We start from the raw sequence: 23405 nt of genomic DNA, 5'->3' as shown, positions 1-23405 counted from the left end.
TTGTCTCCTGCTAAAGAGGTGCCTCTCTGGGCTATGTAAAAGTGGAGACAAATATTCCTAAGTGGTGCAATATATCATAGGTAAGTCCAAATCTTTCTGAATATTTTTATTGAACTTGTCAAAATTGTTCTGGCTTTGCCATCACTAAGCCACACAATGAGCTTTTTTTCTTAGGAAAAAAGCTACTGATTCTATGTCATCATCTATTTTTTATTACCCAACAAAAGAATGACCGCCACATATGAGAGGACGTTCACAAGTCTTTTGTATGTACGATCTACAGTAAATAAATTTTTAATGGGCTGCAGCAGCATTTGCTTTCCTCTTTTCAGTTTTTATCATCAGTGTAGTGTTCCCATCATGCAACTTTTAAATGCTATGAGCATTTATTGAAGTATGATTAGCCATCAATTCATTCATTCTTGCTTTTAATCAACACTGGGTTGTTCAAGTGGTATAGCTGTGACATTTAGGGGCCCATATTGTTGAAATGAATACAGACAAACTCAAAAATCTTTGTTTGATGGGACATGTTGAAATCAAGTCTTTATATCAGCCCTACTCCACGTTCCTTATTCATTATCCTCTATTGCTGCCTTACTGGGCTTTGCCTCTGTCGTCATCTGCAAAAAATCACTTTAATATGTCAAAACAAAAGCCCATTCGGGATAACTATATATATCTGGAACCTAGAACAGAAAACAAAAGCACAAATGATGTCAAAGGCTCCCTCTGATAAACTAACCATATTAACATGGCTATAATTTGTTCTTTCAAAACAACAAGAGGAAGATCAATCTCAAATACAACAATGGAGAATCTGCAGTACCGCACTACATTTTCAGGATGGTGAAGCCAGACAGCTTGTATTTCTGGCATTGCCCTGAAGGGCTTTATAGCTACAAAGCAGGAACTAAAACTAATGCAAGCTATAAAAAGAGGCAAGGGCCAAAAAGGGAAAGCAGATGAAGCAAGGTCAGACGAAAAGTGAATGAACGAACTTGGAAGGTTTGAGAGCTACATGTGCCAGGGGCTAGTGGGGAACTAACTCTTTTTTTACTAGTGTAAATCTGACATGGCTGCAAGCAACATAAATTGAATGCTTCAACTTTCTTGCAGTGCCTTAGAAAAGTATTAAACCTTTTCAAATCTTGCCACATTACAACTAAAAACTTCAATGTATTTATTAAAAATGCTATGTGATAGGAAAACACGAAGTAGCACATCATTGTGAAGTGGAGGTTAATAGATTCATAAGTCTGTTAAAATCCCCTGAGTCAATACTTTGTACAAACATCTTTCACTGCAATTATATTGAAAGTCTTTTTGGGGTATGCTACTACCTTTCTATCTAGATGCTGTTTTCTTTCAACAATTCTTTGTAAAATAGTTCAAACTCAGTCAGATTGTGTGGAGAGTGTTTGTGAACGTCAATATTCTAGTCTTGGTACAGAGTCTCAATTAGATTTAGACCTGAACTTTGACTGGCCCATTCTAAAACATAAATATGCTTTAATCTGAACCATTCCATTAAAGCTTTAGTTGTATTTCTATGACTGATGTTCTGCTGGAAGGTGATCTTCCATCCCAGCCTCAGGTTTTTTGCAGCCTCTAATCGGGGTTTCTTTTAGGATTGTCCTGTATTTACCATCCATTATCCCATCAACTCTGATCAGCCTTACTACCCTGTAGAAAAGCATCCCCATAGCATGATACTAACACCACCATACTTTTGATGTTGTTTCAAAGATGTACAGCTGAATGATCCAATAATTAGTAACTGGTTAACAGAATGGTAAGGAAGTAATGGCTCATCTTTAATTAGGTTTTGGTTCTCATTTGTGTATGTGTGTTTGTTTTCATCTATTCCCTGTTGTTCATTATGTTTTATATTATTGACTTATTAGTTATTCCTTTGTGCTAATTTTAAAGTTCCCTGTCCTTGTCTAATAAACCTGTTGTGTTCATCCAACCCTCCTCTCTGCGCCTGGGTCTGACTGCAAAACCACAATTCCTAACATGGATGGACTTTCACTTTTTTAATTTTATTTGTTGAGACTGCAATTATAGATCAAGGTTAAATTGTTTTGAACAATGGTGTTTGGGTTTTCATTTGTTTTTGTATTTTTGGTCATTTCCTTATTGTGTATTTATGTTCTATAGGTCTTGCCATACTTGGTTAATTGATTTGTGTTCATTTTATGTTAGGAAGGAGCTTCCATATTACTTCACTCCTTTGTGTTTAGTTTCTTAGTTTAGTTGTTGTTCTTTTCTTTGTGCATTTGGATTTTTTTCCTCTTAGATCAGTGTTAGTGTTTTCCCCTTGTTTAGACCCCTTTTGTTAATAAATCTCCCTTCCTCACCTTCTCTGCTTTCATCCTCCCTCAGATCTTCCACATCTCCTCTGATTAGCTCCTCTGGTTCCTTTGGCTTCTTCCACCCCTGCCTCAGTATTTAGGCTCTTGGTTATTTATTGTTCCTTACTCGATTCTTCCGTTAGACTGCCAGTTCCTCTGTCTGTGCTCCATGTCCAGTTTGCCCTTCTCAAGACATTTCAAGTTTTCTGTTTTATTGTTAAAAATCCTTCACTATGCTCAACTAGAATATCTACCAGCATTTTGGTCCAACTCACAACCTACAAAACATTACATGAACAAGCATTTGTAAAATATTTGCACATACAACTCTTTCCTATTTAAGAAGCAAAGTATTCTGAGTCTTAATTTAACACTGTGGCACAGTTTGAATGAAAAAGCAGAGATATGTGCATTTCAGGTTTTCAGAGTAATACAACATACCCTATAATATCTGGGAAGATTGAAAAAATGACAAAACTACACCCTAAAATCATCTCATAGAAGATCCACAACATTATTAAAGATGACTAATAGTGCCCTGAGGTGCCTTCAATGCTGTGACCTTCTGCTTGTTGGTTTAATGGGCACTGATGTTAAATGTTCCTCACAGGAGTGATAACATCAAGTAGTTTGAAGTCAGCACTCAGACAGCAGTGAAAGAGAAATTAGATTATTTTGCCCAAATTCTCCTTCAGGTTTAAAGGTTTAACTGTTGTCAATAGGTGTAAAGCTTCAGAGAGTCACACTGACCTCAAATCAGGCACTTAGGAGGACTTATCTTTAATAATACCTGTAGATGTGAGACCTTTAGGCTTGACATAAACTGTATCTGAGATTTCAACAGCAAATTACATTCTTATAAGCTTGATATAATTCATATTAGATGTGCTGCAATAGTGGTGGGTTTGGCTGTGTTTGGTGTGGCGATTGTGTCAATAATACAGGATTTTGTTTTTTTTCTCAGTGAGTATAAACAATAAGTTACAGTTGTATTTTCAGTGCTACAAATGTGTTCAAAGTGAAGAGCCAGCACATCCATTTTAATGACTAAGACTTTAAATTTGAAGAAAACATAAAAACTCTGCTCTTTGTGATATCTAAGGAGTGACCGAATAAATGCCATAATGACTTTATTTCGGTACTTTACAAAAATCTAAGTGTTAAACAGTTACTTTCACAGGTTTAAAACAAACACACAAAAAAATAGGCTTTTCAATGTCTGTACCAGTGCAGACATCACCTAGAAACAGAAAGCAAGCAACAAAATCTTCAGCTACAATTCATAATTTCACTGACTGAAAGACTTTACATTCTACATCAACTTAAATTCTAACCCAAACTTGACCTTTAAAATATTTTTTAAAGCAAATTTTGATTTTCTTCACTAACTTTTAAGTAATTACCTATACAACTCTGTAAAAATTCAAAGGCTATTGTTTGTAAAGTAAAAAATAACTTCCACTGTTTTTTAAATACACGATATCTTTGAATCTTAAAGATCTGGCATGTATTAAAATGTTTGTGGTGAATTCATCAACTATTACACTAATAGCTGTGTGTTTTAATTTGGGTGTCACCTGAAATAACTAAAAACAGATAGCATTTAATCATTTAACATTATCAGTTAATGGTGGCCTTGGCAAGTCCCTGCTTTTACTTCAGCATACACAACCAAACACAATTTCACTGCATTATTCTTTCATCCTGTCAGCATAATACTAAAGTAAGAGATCAAGTGTTGAACCGATCCAACCTTTAATCCTGTTTTAAGGAGTTAATCATTCACTTAGCAGCTAAAATCGTTCATCATGTAAACACAGCAAAACAGTAAACATCCTAAAACTGCAGCAACCAGCCCACACTGTTACACCTAACACTTACAGTTTGGTTTAATTTGTGCATAGTCTCAGATTCTACTTCAGACTGATCACTAATAAGAGGGTCCACAACAAAAAGTGCAATCTTTGCAGCAAAATGTGCCTCAAATAAGATAAAATATGAATCGGAATTAAGTGTCTCTGACCAAAGAGGGCTGTGCACAAGCTCGTCTGTTCTTTTTGGAGAATCATCATAGTTTCCGGTTGTTAAAAGCCAAACACAAAGCTTGTCCTGACCAAAGATCAAAGCTCACTCAAAGCCTTCATGCAACAAAAGCATTGCATTCATCAACAGCTTGCCTTTTGTTCATGTATGCAAAATGATCAGTGATGAAAGGGGAGTGGTTTTGTTGCAAACTGTTGGGATTATGATTATTGATTAATTAATATTTATCAAGAATTATAATTTAAAATCATAATTTGAGAACATTAATTTCTTAACCAAAAATCCTTATTTATGAATTGAAGCCAGAGATGTCTTCTGGTGTTGTGATTGCACCCTAAAGAGTTCCACGCGTCCGCGGATATTCAGCAAAGCAGTCCGTTTTTCGTCCTTTGTGACCTTCTTGGCAGAAAGGTGAAAAATATGACGGACCGTCACTAGTCGACTGGAACAAAAAAAAAAAACAAGGAGGAAAAATTGCGTCTCCTTGAAAACTCAGTGGTTTTTTTTTGGTTACGTGTTAAACTCACGTCTTCGATCAGTAAACTGAAATTTCTGGCCTTCCTATTCCAGAAACTTCTTTCATGAATTTTTCTTTTCGTTGGCCAACAGGGGAATGAATGAAAGTCCACATGGGATTTCTTCTCCAGAATTGATGCTCCAGTTGCGTGATAACCGCGTCTCGGTTTCAGCTGGAAAGCACCTCCTTAAAGGGGCAACATTCCTATATAGTGTTCTGTGACGTCAGTCTTGGGACGCCCCGTCATATCAGCCGCAGTGCCCGCTGGGATTTGTAGTAGCGGACCTAACCCTAATGCAAACACATTGGACTGTGCATCTCAAATCCCCTCTGCACCACCTTTGTACTCTTATGTCTTTAAGGCTTAATAAAACATTTATCAGGGCTAGAAAAATAGCAGCGGCCGAGAGCCACAGACAGAAGAACATATGGAAATGCACACACCCACAGAAAAACAGAAAAGTGTTTTCTTCATCAGTGATTTTGATATAGGGCTGAAGCGATAAACCAAATTAATCGTGATTAACTGATTATTAAAATAATCCTCAACTAATTTAGTAATCGAATAATCGTTAACTGGAGTATACAGACTAAAACATGCCGTTTGCTCAAAGAACAATCCACTTAGAGTAATTAGGCCAAAATTGTACAAAAAATGTATACATTTTGGGTTTAAGATGGAAGAACTTTCTTTGTTGGTTAATATGCCCTATCCAGAACTCCTCAAGTAGAATAGCTGTAGCTTCACCTGGTTCAAATCCAGTAAAAAATCTCCTATTAATCATCTTCTGATTTCCGATTATTAATTGATTAATCAAAAAAGTAGTCGACACATTAATCAATTAGCAAAATAACCGTTAGTGCCCTATTTTGCCTATTTTGATACTAAGTAGATGAATCATGTGAGCCACTCAGACAAGACCTATACAGTGTCTGCAGCAGAACCTCACTATGCTTCTGCTCACTGAACATAATGCGTAAAACTAAGGTGGTCATACTATAAATTACACCAAAGACTGGGCCGATCAACAGCTTTAGATGAGCATGAATTGCTTGAATGCACAATACACCATCTGACATTACAGTTCATGCTCTGACCAGTTATTATTTTACCCCAGTGGAGGCTGTCTGCAGTAACAAATATCTGTAACCAGTCATGTACGCATGAAAAGCACAGCCAGACAGATTTATGGAACACAAAGCTCTCATTTTGCTCGCAGCCGCTGCAGTTTCTGGGCTCTCGGGTTTTAAGACATGATTGAATTTGTACATTCTTTGGCACACACAAAGGTCAGTGGTTGCTGTGTAAAAATGTTAAAGTGTTTATCACCACACTTGAGACAGAATCATTTTAACTTTTGGGTATCAGCCTGGTCACATGTGAGTTTTAATTCTGTGTGAATGAAGGTGCATGCAATGAGAAATAACAAGCGGCAGCAGGAGGGATCAAGAAGAGCAGATATGAAGTGCCAAAAAGAATGTCCCAGGAGCTGTCAGATTAAATGATGTGAGCTATGCTGAGCTGAGTTCAGTATGTTTGAGCTCTGGCAATGCTCATTTCAGTTTCATCCAGTCCAATCCAATTTATGATACAGTTCATGCACAGTCTGGTTTCATATAAAGTTGTGAGGAAGAGAAAACTTTTGCCTTTTGTACTGCCTTTAGATTAAAAATACACCCTCAAACACAATTTTTATTCTTGCAAAAATATTGGGCCCAATTCGGCTCCTTATGCATATCAAGTATAGCATTATACAGTGGTTCTGGTTCTTCACTCTTTATTGCTTACATCTATCCTCCATTGAATTAAGAGGACAGGCCTAGTTCCATTTCTTCAGTTTACTATAGTTTATGAAATTTGACTGGGCTCAATGTGAAAGGACACTACTTTTGTCAAGGCCTGTTTAAATCTCTAATATTATTTATTTATTTGTCTGCTTATTATTGAGCACACAAACATTGATAGAGGTAAGTATCCCAAAAGGTTGGTTACCTCTGTTTCTTGGAATCAAGTGGCACATCGTGTACTCTATAAGTGATTTTTCTCCATCTGCGGTTCCTTACATGTCTTAATTTCGACAGTGCATTCTGTCATTGTTATTTACTAATTCTTCTCTTCAGGTGGCCATTTATTTTGCATAATTTGGTTTAAATGGGTATGCCTCCATTTATCTGTAGGCTTTCTACCTTTTTCCTGCATCAAATACATCCTGGAGAAAAACTGATGCTGATGCTGATCTGATCTGCACCAGGATCTGTTATGTATACAAAAAAACATTTTTTGAGCAACAAAATCCCCAGCAAAGATATCTATAGGCTGGAAAACCAATTGAACTTAAGAGCCACTGTGCTCAAGTTGCAGTGAAGGATATAATAAATTTTTCATTAGAAGCTAACAAAAAGGTTGTTAACTGTAGCACCCTTAGTGTAACGGCCAGTTTAAAAAATATCACAGTTCAAACCAAGTCTCAAAATGTGTAATTACCTGTTAGTTTTAGCACCGCAGCACAACTAGCTGCTGCAGAAAGTTAGAAAAGTAGCAGTTTCTTGACATGAACCATTGCTTTAAAAGTCGTTGAGATATTTACATGTTTTATGATTTATTTGCTATTGACAACCATTTTGGTAGATAATTAATCTAGTAACAGATTCTGGTATGTTTTGATTCCTTTATTGTGGCTGTTTAAAAAAAATTGTTTCAATGCCTTCTTGGTATCAGGATCAACTTAGATTGAGACAAGCGTGAAAATCATATAGATTATTATATAGATATCATATAGATATCAAACTGTAACTGGATTACTCAGTAGTGATTATGAATGCTTAAAACACATTGTATTGTGTGAAAACTTTATGTTTGAACCCCCTTATCTTAAACTAATTGTTGAAATCCATCCATAGTCCGTAGAGTGGTGAAGATGTTTTCGGATGTGTATGGGGTAGCAGAAGGGGTGGAAAGCCATTCATGCAAGAACCACCGATGGGAACCATTCTAAAAATTCCTCTACCAGTGACTCATAAGACAAATAAAGGTTTGGTGCAATCCAGTCTGGCACATTTGCATTAAAAGCTCTGCAAGTGCTAACACTCTTTTATATATATATATATATATATATATATATATATAGAGAGAGAGAGAGAGAGAGAGAGAGAGAGAGGGAGGGAGAGAGAGAGAATAGATATAGATGTAGATGATATGGCTTTACAATTGTTAAAAAAGCAAAGTAAATGAGTATTCATGCTCGATTCTCCAAGACAACTTTAACTCTGGTATTTATTCAGTATTACTGTGCGTTTTGACGGTACAATAAGAGTTTCAAAGGCAAAACACAAACGAATGCCAAATCCCGTGTACACTGAAGGGATGGCCTGTGCAAATACACAGTTCAGCCAGTGGGTGGCAGTGACGTCGACCACTTACATGTGGGTTTATCAAAGCAGACAAATCATGGATGTACAAGAAAACTGCTTTTAAGTTCTGGGAAAGTATGTTTAAGTGGCAGGGAATGGTTATTTCACACATTTATTAAAATGAAGAGTTCTTGTATAGGTTAAATTATATTTCTAAAAGTTACTGTTTCAGCTATAATATTATCACGCCCTCGCTCAAAAATGCCGTTTTCAATAGTTTCCCCGGTTATGAATCTTCACCAAGTATTCAGGTTATTCAGGGATTTAGACATCAGATCAATGCCTTCGTGATGTTTTGTTTAACATCCCCTGTCCCATCAGGCATCTCATGATGAGCACGACATAAAAACCCCGACCGCAACATCCCCTAAAAACGGTGTAGGCTATCATCTGGATGAATCGTGACACTGACTAAATGTATTCCCGAATAAATATCGACCTAGTTCGTGTATCGACTTTCGCTCAGGTCACTTTCCATATCGGGTCTAATGAGTCATGACATTATCCGAGCCCTGAGTCGTCCTCCCACGCACCTCCAGCCCACTCCCCTCCTTATTTTAAGGCGCTCCTCGGCTCCTGCTCCCAGTCAGCGCAGCTCTCTCCTGCGGCTGCGGAGGGACGAGAGCTGATGATACAACTGGGTCACTTTTCTCCGGTTGTACTTTCACTTCGACAGGATGAAAACTGCGCTTGTTATCGTTTTGGCTATCCTTGCAGGTAGGGGTAAAGTTTGTTTGTATTTATTTTTTTTTTTTTTGCATGCATGCAGATAGATGGTAATCAATTCAGCACCATGGACAGAGACAACTCTAACAGCTTCGCATTTTTCTTAATCCTCTTTTTTTTTCTTGTGCAGAAACTGTAGCGCTTCCATTAGGAAAAGAGGGACAGAGAGAAGATGTGGTATGCTTGAATAGTTTAAAACTTTGAATTATTACATGATGAAGTCATTATCTTGAACATGATAAGATAATTTCTTTGAATTTTGCAGGTAGCACGATGTCTGGTTGAAGTCTTGTCCAAGGCGCTCTCCAAGCCGGACATTCATTTGGATCAGGAATGCAAAGATATTCTCCAAGCAGGTTTGTTGGAAAAATAACTCTAGTATTGTATATTTTTTGCCCTCCTTCAGGTTTAATGAATAGAGCTGGAAACTTTAACGATTATTGTTTGATGATGCGCAACAATTCAAGTATTGCGATACTGAGATTCCAAGAAGTGGGTGGGTTTAAACAGTAACAGTGTAAAATACGACTTTCTTATTTTTGCAGTTTTAATTTTAAAATCAAAGTGGTATGAGGTAACACACCAAATATACAGTGAAGCATTAAAACCCTTAAAGTTTTTGACATTTTGTCCCTTTAAAGTCAAAAGAATGTATTTATGTATTCAGATTTTGTAGATTCTTCTAAAAAAAAAATTCTCAATCTTAGACTGGGTGAAGAGCATAAAAAGCGTTACGTTTTGCCACATATATTGACACCATTGTTCTGACTGTATTTTTAAGGTCGTTAATCGTGCTGGAAAGTCAAACTCCACTCTAATCTCTCAGGGTTCTTCCAGGATTGCACTTGTATTTAGCTACATCCAGACTCCAAACAACTACGATCAGCTTCCTTCACCTGCTAAAGAAAAACATCTCCACAGCATGATGCTGCCACCACATTTCACAGTAAACATGAGGTGTGATACACAATGTTAGTGTTCCTTCACACATAGCATTTTTGCTTGTAGGCCAATGTTCATTTTTGGTTTCATATGACCAGAGCACCTTCTTCGACATCTTTATTGTGTTCCCTGTGTGGCTTGTGCCAAGCTACAGAAGGGACATTTATGGCTTTCTTTTAACAATTCTCGTTCATGAAGGCCAGATTTAAATAGCTCTACTTTATCCCTGGAGTGTGACATGTCTGTTGCGTTCGTTGATCTTTATGATGCTGTTTGTGCACTAGTGTCCTCAAACACACCACTGAAAAACAGCTGTTTTTGCACCAAGTGTAAATTATGAATAGGTAGACTATTTCCTAATTAGGTGACTTCTTGAGGCAGTTGGCTGCTTTGGATTTTATTTAGGGGTAACACTGTAAAGTGGGTAACATACAAACATGTTAAAAAAAACTAATGGACATTTTCTTTCCACTTCCACAGTTATGTGCTGCTTTGGGTTGGTTCTGTCCTCAGATTTTATGCCTTAGATGAAGTTTGCAAGGCACTGTATCAAACTCTGAAATCAGCTAAACAAAACCAAACTCGGTTTTCGATGATGTTCTTGCTTGTTTTTCTATCATAGGGGTTAAATATGCTCCAACGAACAAAAAGAATGTTGAGGCGATTGTAACTCAGGAGGATATCTCTCACGCTGGGGAACCTACGGCAAAGACAGCAGATGTCAAAGACATCGAGGCACTCCTGAAATCTGTTGAGAAAAAGAGGGAAACCCCTGAAGATGAGCAGAACCAGGAATCATGGAGTGTGACAGAGAAGAGGGACGGGAATAATGAGGAAGAAATACGGGAGAAAAGGAGTGGCTGGAGGCCTGGAAGATTCCACCAGAGGAAGAGCAAACGAGGAGAGGAAGATTATGAGCGGAGTCAGGAGAGTTGGGGAGAGGTAGAAAGGAGGTCAGAGGACGGTGAAGAGGACGAAGAGAGTGAAGAACGAGAGAAGAGAAACTGGAGGCCTGGAAGGCACCACCAAAGAAAACACAAGCGGGATGAGGAAGATGGGGCAGAGCCAGAGGAGGACCGCAGTCAAGAGTACTGGGATGTTGACAAAAGGCAGGAGGATGAGGAGAGAGATGAGCGCATATGGAAACCCACGCATCGCTATCATCACAAGAAAAAGCTCCACAAACGTAGCAATGAACCTTTAGAGGGTGAGGAATATGAAGACCGCAGTCAGGAATCGTGGGATATTGACAAGAGGGAGTGGAGGACTGGCAGACATCACCAAACAAGGCACAAGCGTGATGAGGAGCTTTCAGACGAAGAAAAGGAAGAACCTAATGAAGAACAGAGCCAGGAATATTGGGATTTTGATACTGGCAGAGAGAAGAGGACATGGAGGCCTGGCAGGCATTCACAAAGGAGGCACAAACGTGATGAGGCTCTTACAGAGGAAGCCAGGGAAGAACCAGATGAAGATCGGAGCCAGGAATACTGGGACTTTGATAGTGGAAGAGAGAAGAGGGACTGGAGGCCTGGCAGGCATTCACAAAGGAGGCACAAACGTGATGAGGCACTTCCAGAGGAAGCCAGGGAAGAACCAGATGAAGATCGGAGCCAGGAATACTGGGACTTTGATAGTGGAAGAGAGAAGAGGGACTGGAGGCCTGGCAGGCATTCACAAAGGAGGTACAAACGTGATGAGGCACTTCCAGAGGAAGCCAGGGAAGAACCAGATGAAGATCGGAGCCAGGAATACTGGGACTTTGATAGTGGAAGAGAGAAGAGGGACTGGAGGCCTGGCAGGCATTCACAAAGGAGGCACAAACGTGATGAGGCACTTCCAGAGGAAGCCAGGGAAGAACCAGATGAAGATCGGAGCCAGGAATACTGGGACTTTGATAGTGGAAGAGAGAAGAGGGACTGGAGGCCTGGCAGGCATTCACAAAGGAGGCACAAACGTGATGAGGCACTTCCAGAGGAAGCCAGGGAAGAACCAGATGAAGATCGGAGCCAGGAATACTGGGACTTTGATAGTGGAAGAGAGAAGAGGGACTGGAGGCCTGGCAGGTTCCACCAGAGGAAACATAAGCGCAATGAAGAGCTTGGAGAGGACGGCATGGAAGAATCAGAGGAAGAGCGCAGTCAGGAATATTGGGATTTCGATAAAAGAGAAGAGAATGAAGATGGAGAGATAGAAAAGCGGATTTGGAAGCCCACACACCGATACCACCATAAGAGAAGACTTCACAAGCGAGGATCATCAGAGGACGAGATGGGGCAGAGGGGAGATTCGGAAGAGAACACAGTAGAAGGAATAGACAGAGATGAAGCTTTAAGGTATTTTACCTAAATTATCTTTTTTTTTTTTGTTTGCCCCTTTATATGCAATATGGTATAGATTTCATAGTAGTAGAGAGGTGAGGTACAAATGAACCAACATGAAGCTGTTTGCTTGCGCTAACAGAACATATCTGGCATCTAAATTGCTCATGTTTAGGTATCTGGCTGAGAAGCGCAATCCCTGGATTAATAAAGGCTATTACCACCCTGCGTGGTTTAAAAGAGATTCAGATGAACAACCAGCAACATCAACGAAGGTGAGCTTCAAAGATGATCATTATATTTTTAACTGTTAGTATTAAACTTATTATCTATATATGAAGGCCTGCAGCTTTGCAGACCTTAATGAAGCCGTCCAAAGTTTTACAACATGCATATATCTTCCAAGCCAGAGAGCATAGTTGAAATGTTTCCTTGTTCTGTGTTTGTTTTAGATGGATGAACTGACCAAAGTGCTGAGTTACAAGTTAAACCAGCTGGCTAACCACTCCACTAATGAGGAGGTGAAGAGGAGCTCACAGCAGAGAACGCTCACTCCACAGGAGGTTCAGTCATGCTGTTCTTAACTGATTATCCAAGTACAAGGCTTTCTTTATGTTTGGATATTCATGCAAAGAAGACAACAGAACAAATTGTCTTCAAATGCATGATTTTAACTGCAACCTTGAAACCAGGATGCAGCCAAAACGTAAATATTGCAAATCTAATATTTGCAAAGAGGGAACAGAAATCTTTTTTTATTTTTGCATGCATCTCTGCCAAAATGACACACTGAATTTGGTTCACCTAATAAAGCCATGATCACATTGCAGAAACGCTTTACTGGGAGCAAAAAACTCCTTATTGGAAATCTCCAGTCTCAATGGAGGCATCCTAGAACTATGTGAATATACATCTGGTCAGGTTCCAGAAAGTATCTGGACCTATAAACTCTGCCTCACCACAGAACATATTCTTGTTTACCCTGTTTGACTTCTCCACAGCAGTATTTTATGACTGCTGCAGTAATCACACCAAGGAGCAAATGATTACAGTCTCAGAGTAATCAGCTCAAAGATGCTAAAAAAAAAAAAAAAAAAGTGGAGGACTTCTGCCTTCTCTCATCAAATACATTGGAGCAGGAAAACTAAATTACTGAGGCAGTGTCAAAGTGATTCATTAGTTTCACGGCACTGCATCTTGCAGGATAGAGGAATATGTAACCCAAGTGAGTCATCAACCTTAGAGGTGTCCTCCTGACATGGGAACAGGCTTACATAAATGCTGTAGCAAATATGAATGCAGAGCCGGCCCAAAGCAATGCAAACTAAGCTGCTGCTCAGCGTTGCTGCTTCAATTTTTTTTCTTCTTTTAATGTAAGATTTAAAATTGTTGGCATGCGTATTAAAAAAAATAAAAAACTTAACATGGTTATAATTTAAGGCAACTAGTTTAATGTTTTCTGCAGCTTACTTATACAATGATTTTGGGCAACAATCTCCATCATTGCCAATTTTCTGTGTACGTGTTGCATGTAAGCTGGACTAATTAAACTCTTCTTTCCAACGCAAACAAACATTTATTAAAGTGCAGTCAGTGGCTGGTGGGCAGTGGGTGCCCAAATCAAATTCTACTTGAGACCTTATACAACCTTTCAGAGACCTGTCTGAATGGCTTCAATTACTGTAATAATGATGTAACATGTTTGTTGTTGCTGATGTTAAAATCTTTTTTTTCCCCACAGGAGAAAGAGCTGGAAAACCTGGCAGCAATGGATATGGAGCTGCAGAAAATCGCAGCCAAGTTGCATGACAAGGCTGCATAATCCTAGAGCATTTTACTACTGTCTGTGAATAATGCCAAGTTATTGTTTGTATGCCAATTTAATGTGCTTAGTCTTAAAATGAAACAAAAATAATGCAAGAAGGCTTGCAACACCTTACCTGCTTTATTAAATGTTTTTGTGATGTTGCGTCTAATTAAACAGCATGGGAAAGGCTTGGATGTTTATAGATGTTTAGTGAAAATATCATCTTATACAAATTATTGCAATGTATTCAAGAGCTCACTCTGTTTGCACTCAATAAAAAGGAGTTATCCTGGGACCAAATAAAAGTTGAATTTATTTCTAGAATTAAAGTAGGTCACATTCCGTCATTTAAAACATATTTTACACAAGGGAGGTAACACAAACTTGTCACTTAAAGAAATTATTTCACCCGTCTCTTATATAAGGGGTGCACGAGCTGAGATGACCTGTTTTGGGCTTACACTTTACTTCTCAGCTGATGTGAGGACAAAGACAGGAGAACGTGCTCTGATGGTTGCAAACCAGACACTCCCTCTTCTTTTCTGCAGAAGTGTCACTTCAGTTCAACAGAGTCTGAAGAAAAATCCCTGCAGGTGACGCCAACGTGCCCCTGAAAGATTTGATCCTTCTGCGTGTGTTTATCCCTCAGAGTCTTTCACTTTTTGTCTCTTTGGAGCCGGTTCCTCAGCTGGTGGGGAGCTTGCTGGTTTGGAGTTGTCCGTTGCAACAGTTGTCCCTGAGAGGACGTAGCCTCCACCCCCGCTCATCAGGAGCAGAGGATGGGTCCTGTCAGGCAACACCTGGAGACAAAACAGAGACCAGTCAGGAGGAATTAACTCTGGAGGAACAGCTGAGAGAAAACTCACAGGAGGGAACAAGTCTGTCTTTGTCTACTAAGTACCACAAATTAGCACAAAGAAAGAAAAGTTTCTTACGCTTGTATTAAAGTATTAAAACAATGGCTGCATGGGGTTAAGGGATAGATTAACGTGGATTAATGGAGAGACTGACTAAGAGGTGGATAAATCTACAGATAGGAGAACAGAGAGATGATAGATTGATGGAGGGATAAAAGAACAGATTGATGAACAGATTGATAAACAGACGGATAAACGGATAGCTGGACAGGAAGCATTTTTCTTATTAAAATTAAAAGGGAAAATAAATCTGATTAGCGCAACTTGCTTGTAGAAATTCTGATTTGATCATGTAAACAATGGGATCAAGAATAAAGGTCCTGACATACTAATGTTTTCCATACTGCATTTTACTATTCCATGATCAGGAAAGTAAGATCAGGGAAATACTGAAATTGAAGTCTACGTTTATCCAGACCGTGTAGGAACCCTGAAAAAGAAACCACCAATTCAATCCAACTGATGCAATGCTTGTTCAGGGTGTAAGCATTTACCTGGTACTGCCTGAGCCAGGTGTCCGTGAGCATCAGGTTGATAGCCCCACCTTGTTCTTTGAGTTTTGTGTAGCACTCAATTAGTGTCTGTAGACAAGGACAAAAACAAATAATTTAAATTAGAAAATATAGGTAATAATCCATTCACATAAAGTCAACCAAAGCATGACAGGTATTAGAGGCAGACTTCTGACAGAACAGTCTGGGTATCATTTCCAACAGCAGCTCTTAGCAAGGAAGTCTCATGGGAAATTCTTCCCTAATAAAAAATATCAAGAGACAGTTTGTCACATTAGAACCAGAAACTTCAATGTATAATTATGTAGCAGAGCAACACAAAATAGTGTATAACTGTGAAAGAAAAAAAAAAAAGAAAAACTGTTAAGGACTTTTTATGAATAAAACTCTGAAGAGTGTGGCACCCCTACATCATAATGCTACCACCACCGTGTTCCACACTGGGCAAGGTGTGATCCGGATGATGTGCATATTAATTTTTATGTCAACAAGCTCAATTTTGGTCTCATCTGACCAGAGCACCTTCTTCAACATAATTGCTGTGTCTCCAACATGGCTTTCGGGAAATTGCAAACGGGACTTCTCTGGGCTTTCTTTCAAAAAGCCGTTCTTAGGCCAGTTCAAGAACAAGGGATATGAATACTTTGCAAAGCACTCTAGCTCTAAGCATAAATCACACTTTAATAACTATTTATTGTTAACAATTAGGAAAATGGAAATGACTGTGCACATATGATACACCCTAAGGCAAGAGTGTTGAACCGTTGTTTGTCATTTAATACGTTGCTTAATTAATACCAGTAAAGGTAAACATAATTTTGATATTTTATTTTTCTATAAATAAGGATAGTTTTGATTTTGAAGAGAAAAATAAGGAGAGGGGAACCGAAATACAGATGTTGTACTGCGGCACCTAAGGTGTGGAGTCCCTCCGTCCTTCCTTAGAAGGAGACTTGGGGAAGATAATGGTGGTCCGCTACCTCATTTACTGACATATCAATTCTGTTTCCAGGTTGGTAGTGTGTGATTGTAGAGTGATGGGTTGAATCTGTGATGACTTCTGTGACTGAGTTTTAATGTGAGAAACCGAGCATTAGAGCCGTTCTTTCTATTATTGCGGGTGACGAGTGTTTGGCTCCAAAGGCCATTTAATCCCGGCATATATCTAGGGTTATTAATGTTTAAAGAAAGGATGTTTACTGTTTAAGAGTTTTCAGGTAGCTCCCAGAATTATACCAGTCTCTTAGAAAGTGATTCAAAGCATAAGAACGTTTAAGGTTAACGTTGTCATGTAAACACAATGATATGTAAATCTGCATGTAATAACATTACAAATTAATGCACTTAAGGGAAAGAAAACAAGACCGGGTAAACTATTTTATCCTAAGAAGGCTTATTTTAGTGAATGTTTGTGGAAAAGGATGCTGCCCACTGAGGTCTCATAACCCAGGTTACTTTAATGATGTGTTTATATTTAAAAACAACTGAACACTGAGACTCATAATAGGGGACATTTACTGCTTATTGTTGCTTGTATTAATTTATGATTTTGAGAATTTGTAATAAAAAGAAGAAGATTTGGGGAAGATGATGGCTGTTCGCTCCCTCATTCACTGACGTATCAATTTTGTTTCCAGGAATTTCAACCAGGTGAAGGCGAGGGCAGTGAACCCCAGAACAGTTTATCATTTGTTACACTAGCTTCACTATTTGGAGTGCATAACACACGATTCTCTTACCTCTTTGTACTGGGAAAAGACTACAAAAGGCCGAGAAGGAGAGAGGAATTTGAGCAAGCCCAAGAGAACAGAATAAGGGTGAAAATGACTTGCTATCACCAACCTGCGAGTGGGAGAAAAAAAAAAAAAAAATAGATGATCAAGCAAACATGTCAAACAAATGAAAGCAATGTCATCAGCACATTCTGTAATTGGAAATGTGCAGCAAGGCAGGATGGTAATTCAGCTCATCAGTGCTTCAAGCAACACAGTACTTTTTTTTGTTGTTTTATAGCTGGATGAGAATCAGCAGGAAGGGCTGATTTAGGACAGAGAGGAAAACTGCTCTGTTTATTGTTTATAGCTCACTGTAAAGCATCTATGATATAGAGAAGTCTATGAGCGAAAAAGATCAATACTTGTACTTCTGGCACAGTTGTCACCTTCTTATAGCTAACCCATCAATCATAAAAGCTATAAGCTCTTTTATTTTATGTCGGAGTTACCTGCAAAGCAATCAATGTGTTCACCTTGGAAGAGCCCTGCACAGTAATCACTTCAAGTCCAGAGAAATGCACATTATTTTTATGGCTATTATGGACATGGTTAATGACTTAATCAGTCATAATTTTTCCATCTGTGAATCTGTTTTAACGGCTTTTGTTTAATACAAAGCACTGATGAAAGCGGAGACAGGATAGAAAGAGGCTGATGCGGAGAGAAGCAGAGCGCTGCAGAGAAACAAATCTCAATGCAGAGACAAATAATCTGAGACCAACCCATCAGCATTCCTGCCTTCCAGCAGGGTAGCTGCAGCTGCCAGCTTCCTTCGCTTCTCCTCTAGCTTCACCTTTCTTTCTTGAGCCTAAAACATAGAAGTATATTTTTATTTACATAACAAATTACTTTATTTACCTGACTTCTTTTAGATAATTAACTGAATTTGGTACAGCCTAAAAGGAAATGTCAAACTTTGGAGATACTTTTGCTTCTTGCCGTTTCTCCTTCTCGAGTTTCTCCTGGCCTCGGCCCCCATCATCACTTGTGTTTGTCACCATATTCTCCTCCTCTGGACTGCCTTCCTGCTGTTCTGCCTCAGGCTGGTTTTGCTCCTCCACTGCAGCCACCCTCAGTTGCTTTTCTTCTACAATGTTAGAAGAGATAAAGTAAAGCTACAAAAGAAATAAATGAATGTCAGAATGATTCATTACTCATTTTGGAGAACAGAGGTTGTGGAACAGGGGAGTCAAGCTGACTGGGTCTGAGAACAGGCCAATAAAAAGAACAACCTTTTGTTTTTAAAATCAAAGCACTTTAGCATCAGCTTGTCGTTTGCAACAAAGACCCATGTCAAAAAAAATAGACCATCACGCTTCAACCCAGTCTGTGTAGCTGTCTAAAACAAAATACATTTACCCACAGTAGGTAAGACACTGCCTACACTTACAGTAATCATGAAGTCAAAGGAAAAAGTTACATGATTTCAAACAATTTGTACAAATATTCTGAAATGTTTGTTTTGCATTTGTATTCAGCCTCCTCTACTTTGATACCCCTAAATAAAATCCACAATTGAACAAATATTGTTAAGCCTAAAGGGAATAGCAGACAGGTCAGGGATAAAGTTTTGGCCTGCATGCAAAATGCCATGTGTAGCAGCAAAACCTTCAGTGCATGTCAACATGAACATATCCTCACACTAAAACATGGTTCCTGCACTATTGTGCTGTGCTCTTTCTGAGCACCAACAAGGGAGCTGATCAGAACTAATAAAAACATTGATAGAGCTAGACACAGCGTAATCCTGGAAAGAAAACCTGTTAAAGGCTTCAGACTGTGGTGGAGGTCGGAGCGATATTTTGTTTTTTTGTGACCTACGGGTTAAGGGCAAAAGATTTTAGGACCGTGGTGTCACACAAACTGCTGGGCAAGAAAAAGTCTCCACATCAAACTGCTGTATATGTGACACACTGTTCCGAGCAGCCGGTCGTGAGCACACAAATGGTAGTGTAACATACTCAGCCAGATGGTGAACACGCAAATGCTTATGCAAGTTCATCATGTTTGAAGCCTTTGCTGGAACTATACATCTGCATAAGCGGCACATCGCTTTAGTTACATCCTGTGGTTTACCTCTTTCATCAGGTTTAAAGTCAAAGGGTTAGTGTAGACTTGTATTTATTTTTTGATAACTAGTTCCTCCATTTTTGGACATTTGTGTTATAAATTGGCAAATCACTCTGTGGCTGTTTACATTGCTCCGCCCACAAAATGTCCAAACGTTACCTGCGTGACTATATTGCCCATCATCATTTGTTGGAGTGACGAATATTGGTTAGAAAAATGTTACATATCGCCCAACCTTAATAAACACATACACCAAAAGGTGCTCCTGCAAAGTATGAACTTTTCAGATTTTTGTTTGTTAAAAAATTTGAAACCAGGTATCCTTTATTCCACTTTATGATTCTGCACTATTTTGCATTTGTCTATTAAACAACTTCCAATTGTGGCTGTATTGTGACAAAATGTAAATAAAAGGTGAAAAACATATGATCACTTTTGCAGAGCTGGTAAGTAAAAAAAATCCTGGTTATGATTGGTAGTTCAGCCTTAATTTGTAGTAAATCTGTCAATGCCAAACCAGCAGTGGGGTCTTTGGCACCGGTGTCCAGAGTGCCTGCCAGCAAAGCGTTGACGTGGCAGATGGGAAACTCATGCAGCATATCGTGAAAATGTGTGGGGAAGCCAAAACACTCCACCCCCGCCCGCACAGGCCCATCTCCTGGGTACATCTGAATCACTGAGCCGTAGCCTGGGTGGGGAGGAAAGAGAAAGTAATTACATGAAGGGGCAAAAGAAGGGCTTTGGTCAAAATCCACAAAGACAGCCACCAAAAGAGCTTAAATCTTTCACATATTAATAGTGCACACAGCTTGTTAAAGAAAACCTGCCTCCCATTCTCTCCATGATGGCTCCCAGTACAAGTCCAGCACAGGTTTCGAACACCAGAACTTTACTGCCAGCATGGACGTTTGCCAGAGTCAACATCTGTGCCAGTGTGTCATATCGTAAATGGCTGCATCACATTAACACAAACCCACAAACACACACACACAGTTACCATCTCATCAATAATTAAGAAAAACTCTCAAACATCTTAATTTTCAATTTGCAATCTCACCAGATCTTCCCAGGTTCGCGGCCGTGGTACATCATGGCTATGATGCGACACGTTGGTTTCAGAACCGTCACTGTATTTTCATACCTGGAAGGGTATAAGATGAGCCCAGTAATATTAACACAATTGCATTAATTTGCCTGTGCGTGTTTGATCAGCGGTGACTCACTTTTTCTTCTTCTTCTTAATGTACTTATCCTGGGCATATCCAGTCTTATTACTGAACGTTGCGCTGTTATCTATGAGCTGCTTAATGATCTCCTGAGGACACAAACATATACATCAACTCTCCTCGTTTCTATTTAATATTAACTAGAGATGCACAGCAAAATCAGATAGTGATTAGGATCAGATGATTTCATGCATGACTGACTGTGATCGGTGATTGACCATCTGGAAACGAAAAATACGGCCTTTGTTCTGATCAGTTTTTTTTTTTTGAAGAGCTTTTACATTTGTACCTTATCCGTCAGACCTTGCTCTTTCATCGTCTCAATGTCATCTCGAGTGAGTTTCTGTGATTTGCCATCATCAACAATGTTCCTGTTGTCTGTACCTGCCACCTTCACATCTAGAGGCCACACAGATGCACACACAGACACAGAGAATGAAAAATAAAATGAAGCAGTAACAGGATATCTAAACATTGGCATATTCACATTAAAACAACCTGAAAAATTGTAGTATTTAAGCCTGCTGGATCCAGGGACAGTTTTTCTCCTATTTGAATTTAATATTTGCAGAGATTTGGATTTGTAGATACAAATTTCAAATTTGGCCAGGTTGTGCATTTTGATGAATGCACGAATTAAAATTTATCGTGATTTCTTTTTTTTTTTTTTAAATAGCTCCTTCACATGCCTTTAAAACTAAATACCGCGACCTGTTTCTTTGGCATTTTTAGTGCTGTTGACTCTGATTTTAAAATACATTTTTGGTATTCACTGTCAGTCCAGTTTGATTTTAATATTTTCTCATTCCCTATTTTTGAAATAGCTAGATGAGGAAAATTTACCATGTAAAATCGACCAATTTTCATATATGGGGTGGGAAATAAATGAAATTAGAAGAAGAAAAAACAAATGGCCCCAATCAGCGCTGCGGCTAATTGTTTTTATAATCTCATTTTTAAAAAGGGGACAAAGCTATGCATCCATAATATTTTCATAAGTACGCTTGGAAAAGCATTTTTGTGTGTTCTAGGCATTCACGTGGAGCTATGTATTGATCAATAGCTTTGCAACTAAAGTAAAAATTATCAGAATCAGTGGTGCTGCCAATTGTAACATTCCCAGGCTGATAAACATGGCATTTAAGTAGTCAGGTTTTCAGACAATTCCTGAATTATTCTTGTATGATAAGGACAGATGTTCATGCTGGTATTTATGAAAAATAATAATAAAATGTGAAAAAGTATGTTGATACATGATATTTATGAAGCAATCTTTGAATCATGTTTTTGTGTGTAACCACCCAGATGGAGCAATTTATTATCAAACCATTCTGCAGAACAAAAAAAATAAAAAAATGTCTAGAATGTCAGCTGTTGACACTTCTGGGCTCTACGCTAAACTTAGAGGTACAGATTCACAGATTTCATGAATATTTGTCATATATGGCGAAGACTGAAGTGAACAATGGCACAAAGAACTGAACAACATTTGTTGAGTCATCACATTTTGATTATCTATTAAAAAAGCACTTTTTTGTGTGGGTAGGTACACACAGTTGGATGAAATGTGTGTCATGTATGACACACCTGTGGAGCTTTCTGTCTCCTTGTCTTCCTTTGGTTGCAGGGATCCTCCAGAGGCAACCTCAAATGTGGTGCTGTACAGATGTCCCACAACGTTATCCAGGAGGATCCACTGCTTCTCAAAAATCACCTTTCTGTGTGCAAACCAGCCACATACTGTCAATGTTCAGCATTCACTCCATCACCAGATAAACCCAGTTTACCCCTCAGAAGAGTTTATCACATAATAAATTGAAGCTGGTGTTTACCTTTTTAAATTGCATACATTAACGTATCAGACTTACTTCTTCCGCTGAATTTGCACCGCTTTGTACACGTCCCCTCGTTTCAACACTACGTGGTCCCCCTCTTTGATTCTGTACTCATAATCATTATCTTCGCTGTGCGCCATGACAAACTATGCAGAGCAGCTGGAAACACAACTCATATATATAGACACCGCCTTCAGCTAAATATTCAAAAGTGCTTTAAATAAGACAAAACACAACACTGGCACTTAATTATCCTTAACCATAAACACAAATGCGTTAAATTGTTGTTCCCACGTGTTAGCTTTCACTTCCCTAGCCTCCGAAGACGTGTTAAACGAACGCCGACTGTAATTGGCATGGCGTCTGAGCACGAGAGCCTCTGATTGGCTAAAAAGACGTCAGTCATCTTCCTGGCCAATAGGGGAGAAGTGCGAGTTAAAATGTAGAATATTAGCGAAATACCTAAAAATGCCGGGTTTTCTTCACGTTTCGACTGAAATTTTGCTCAGATTTTAATTGTTCCTGTGGCAGTAATGTTAAAATATATGTTATATACGTCGTTATGGATAATATGAAAAAAGACAGGTCCGGATCCTTCCTTGAACCTTTCGCTCAATCCCATAAGAGGTGATTTTAAACACAACAAAATATCTCCCTGAATGTTATGGAACATCTTCTATAAATATGTTTTTCTGTTTATTGACTAGATACAGAGCCTGCCGGAATAGGATTGTATGGGGCCCTACTTACAGTTAATCTATCATGCATAAGCAATTATGTAAATATTTAAGAAAGGACAGAGAGTTTCAACTTAGAGTTGCAATGTATCTATTAACAATTTTATGTAAATGTATATTTTTGCCACCCCTTTGACAATTTACTGAAAACACCCCTCAATTAAACTGACTTAGTCCCCAAAAACAACCTGTATTAAAAAATGCAAATG

The 23405-nt window shown here is 38.7% G+C and overlaps 2 protein-coding genes across 3 annotated transcripts; one reads left to right on the top strand and one right to left on the bottom strand.

Moving 5' to 3' along the window:
• The first annotated feature begins 8892 nt into the window (after window positions 1-8892).
• On the top strand, window positions 8893-14429 carry chgb (chromogranin B). Of its 2 annotated transcripts, XM_047388313.1 has the most exons (8): window positions 8893-9045; window positions 9185-9231; window positions 9320-9410; window positions 10619-11921; window positions 12054-12332; window positions 12493-12592; window positions 12770-12880; window positions 14059-14429. In XM_047388313.1, exons 1-8 carry the CDS (start codon window positions 9006-9008, stop codon window positions 14137-14139), a joined length of 2052 nt encoding a protein of 683 aa, XP_047244269.1. In that variant the 5' UTR covers window positions 8893-9005; the 3' UTR covers window positions 14140-14429. The 2 variants fall into 2 exon arrangements, with proteins under 2 accessions (XP_047244269.1, XP_047244268.1); XM_047388312.1 differs by having other exon boundaries at window positions 8896-9045; window positions 10619-12332.
• On the bottom strand, window positions 14414-22819 carry trmt6 (tRNA methyltransferase 6 non-catalytic subunit). Its single transcript, XM_047388314.1, has 12 exons — window positions 22493-22819; window positions 22212-22342; window positions 20914-21023; window positions 20622-20713; window positions 20456-20539; window positions 20226-20350; window positions 19916-20086; window positions 18255-18415; window positions 18051-18136; window positions 17293-17395; window positions 15536-15622; window positions 14414-14924 (listed from the first exon to the last, which is right to left on the bottom strand). The coding sequence occupies exons 1-12, from the start codon at window positions 22597-22599 to the stop codon at window positions 14763-14765; spliced, it is 1419 nt and encodes a 472-aa protein (XP_047244270.1). The 5' UTR covers window positions 22600-22819; the 3' UTR covers window positions 14414-14762.
• Window positions 22820-23405: the final 586 nt, after the last annotated feature.

This window comes from Girardinichthys multiradiatus, chromosome 15 (genome assembly GCF_021462225.1).
Source record: "Girardinichthys multiradiatus isolate DD_20200921_A chromosome 15, DD_fGirMul_XY1, whole genome shotgun sequence".
Classification (NCBI taxonomy): domain Eukaryota; kingdom Metazoa; phylum Chordata; class Actinopteri; order Cyprinodontiformes; family Goodeidae; genus Girardinichthys; species Girardinichthys multiradiatus.
The sequence above is the reverse complement of the archived record's forward strand: the minus strand, read 5'-3'. Positions and strand labels throughout refer to the sequence as shown.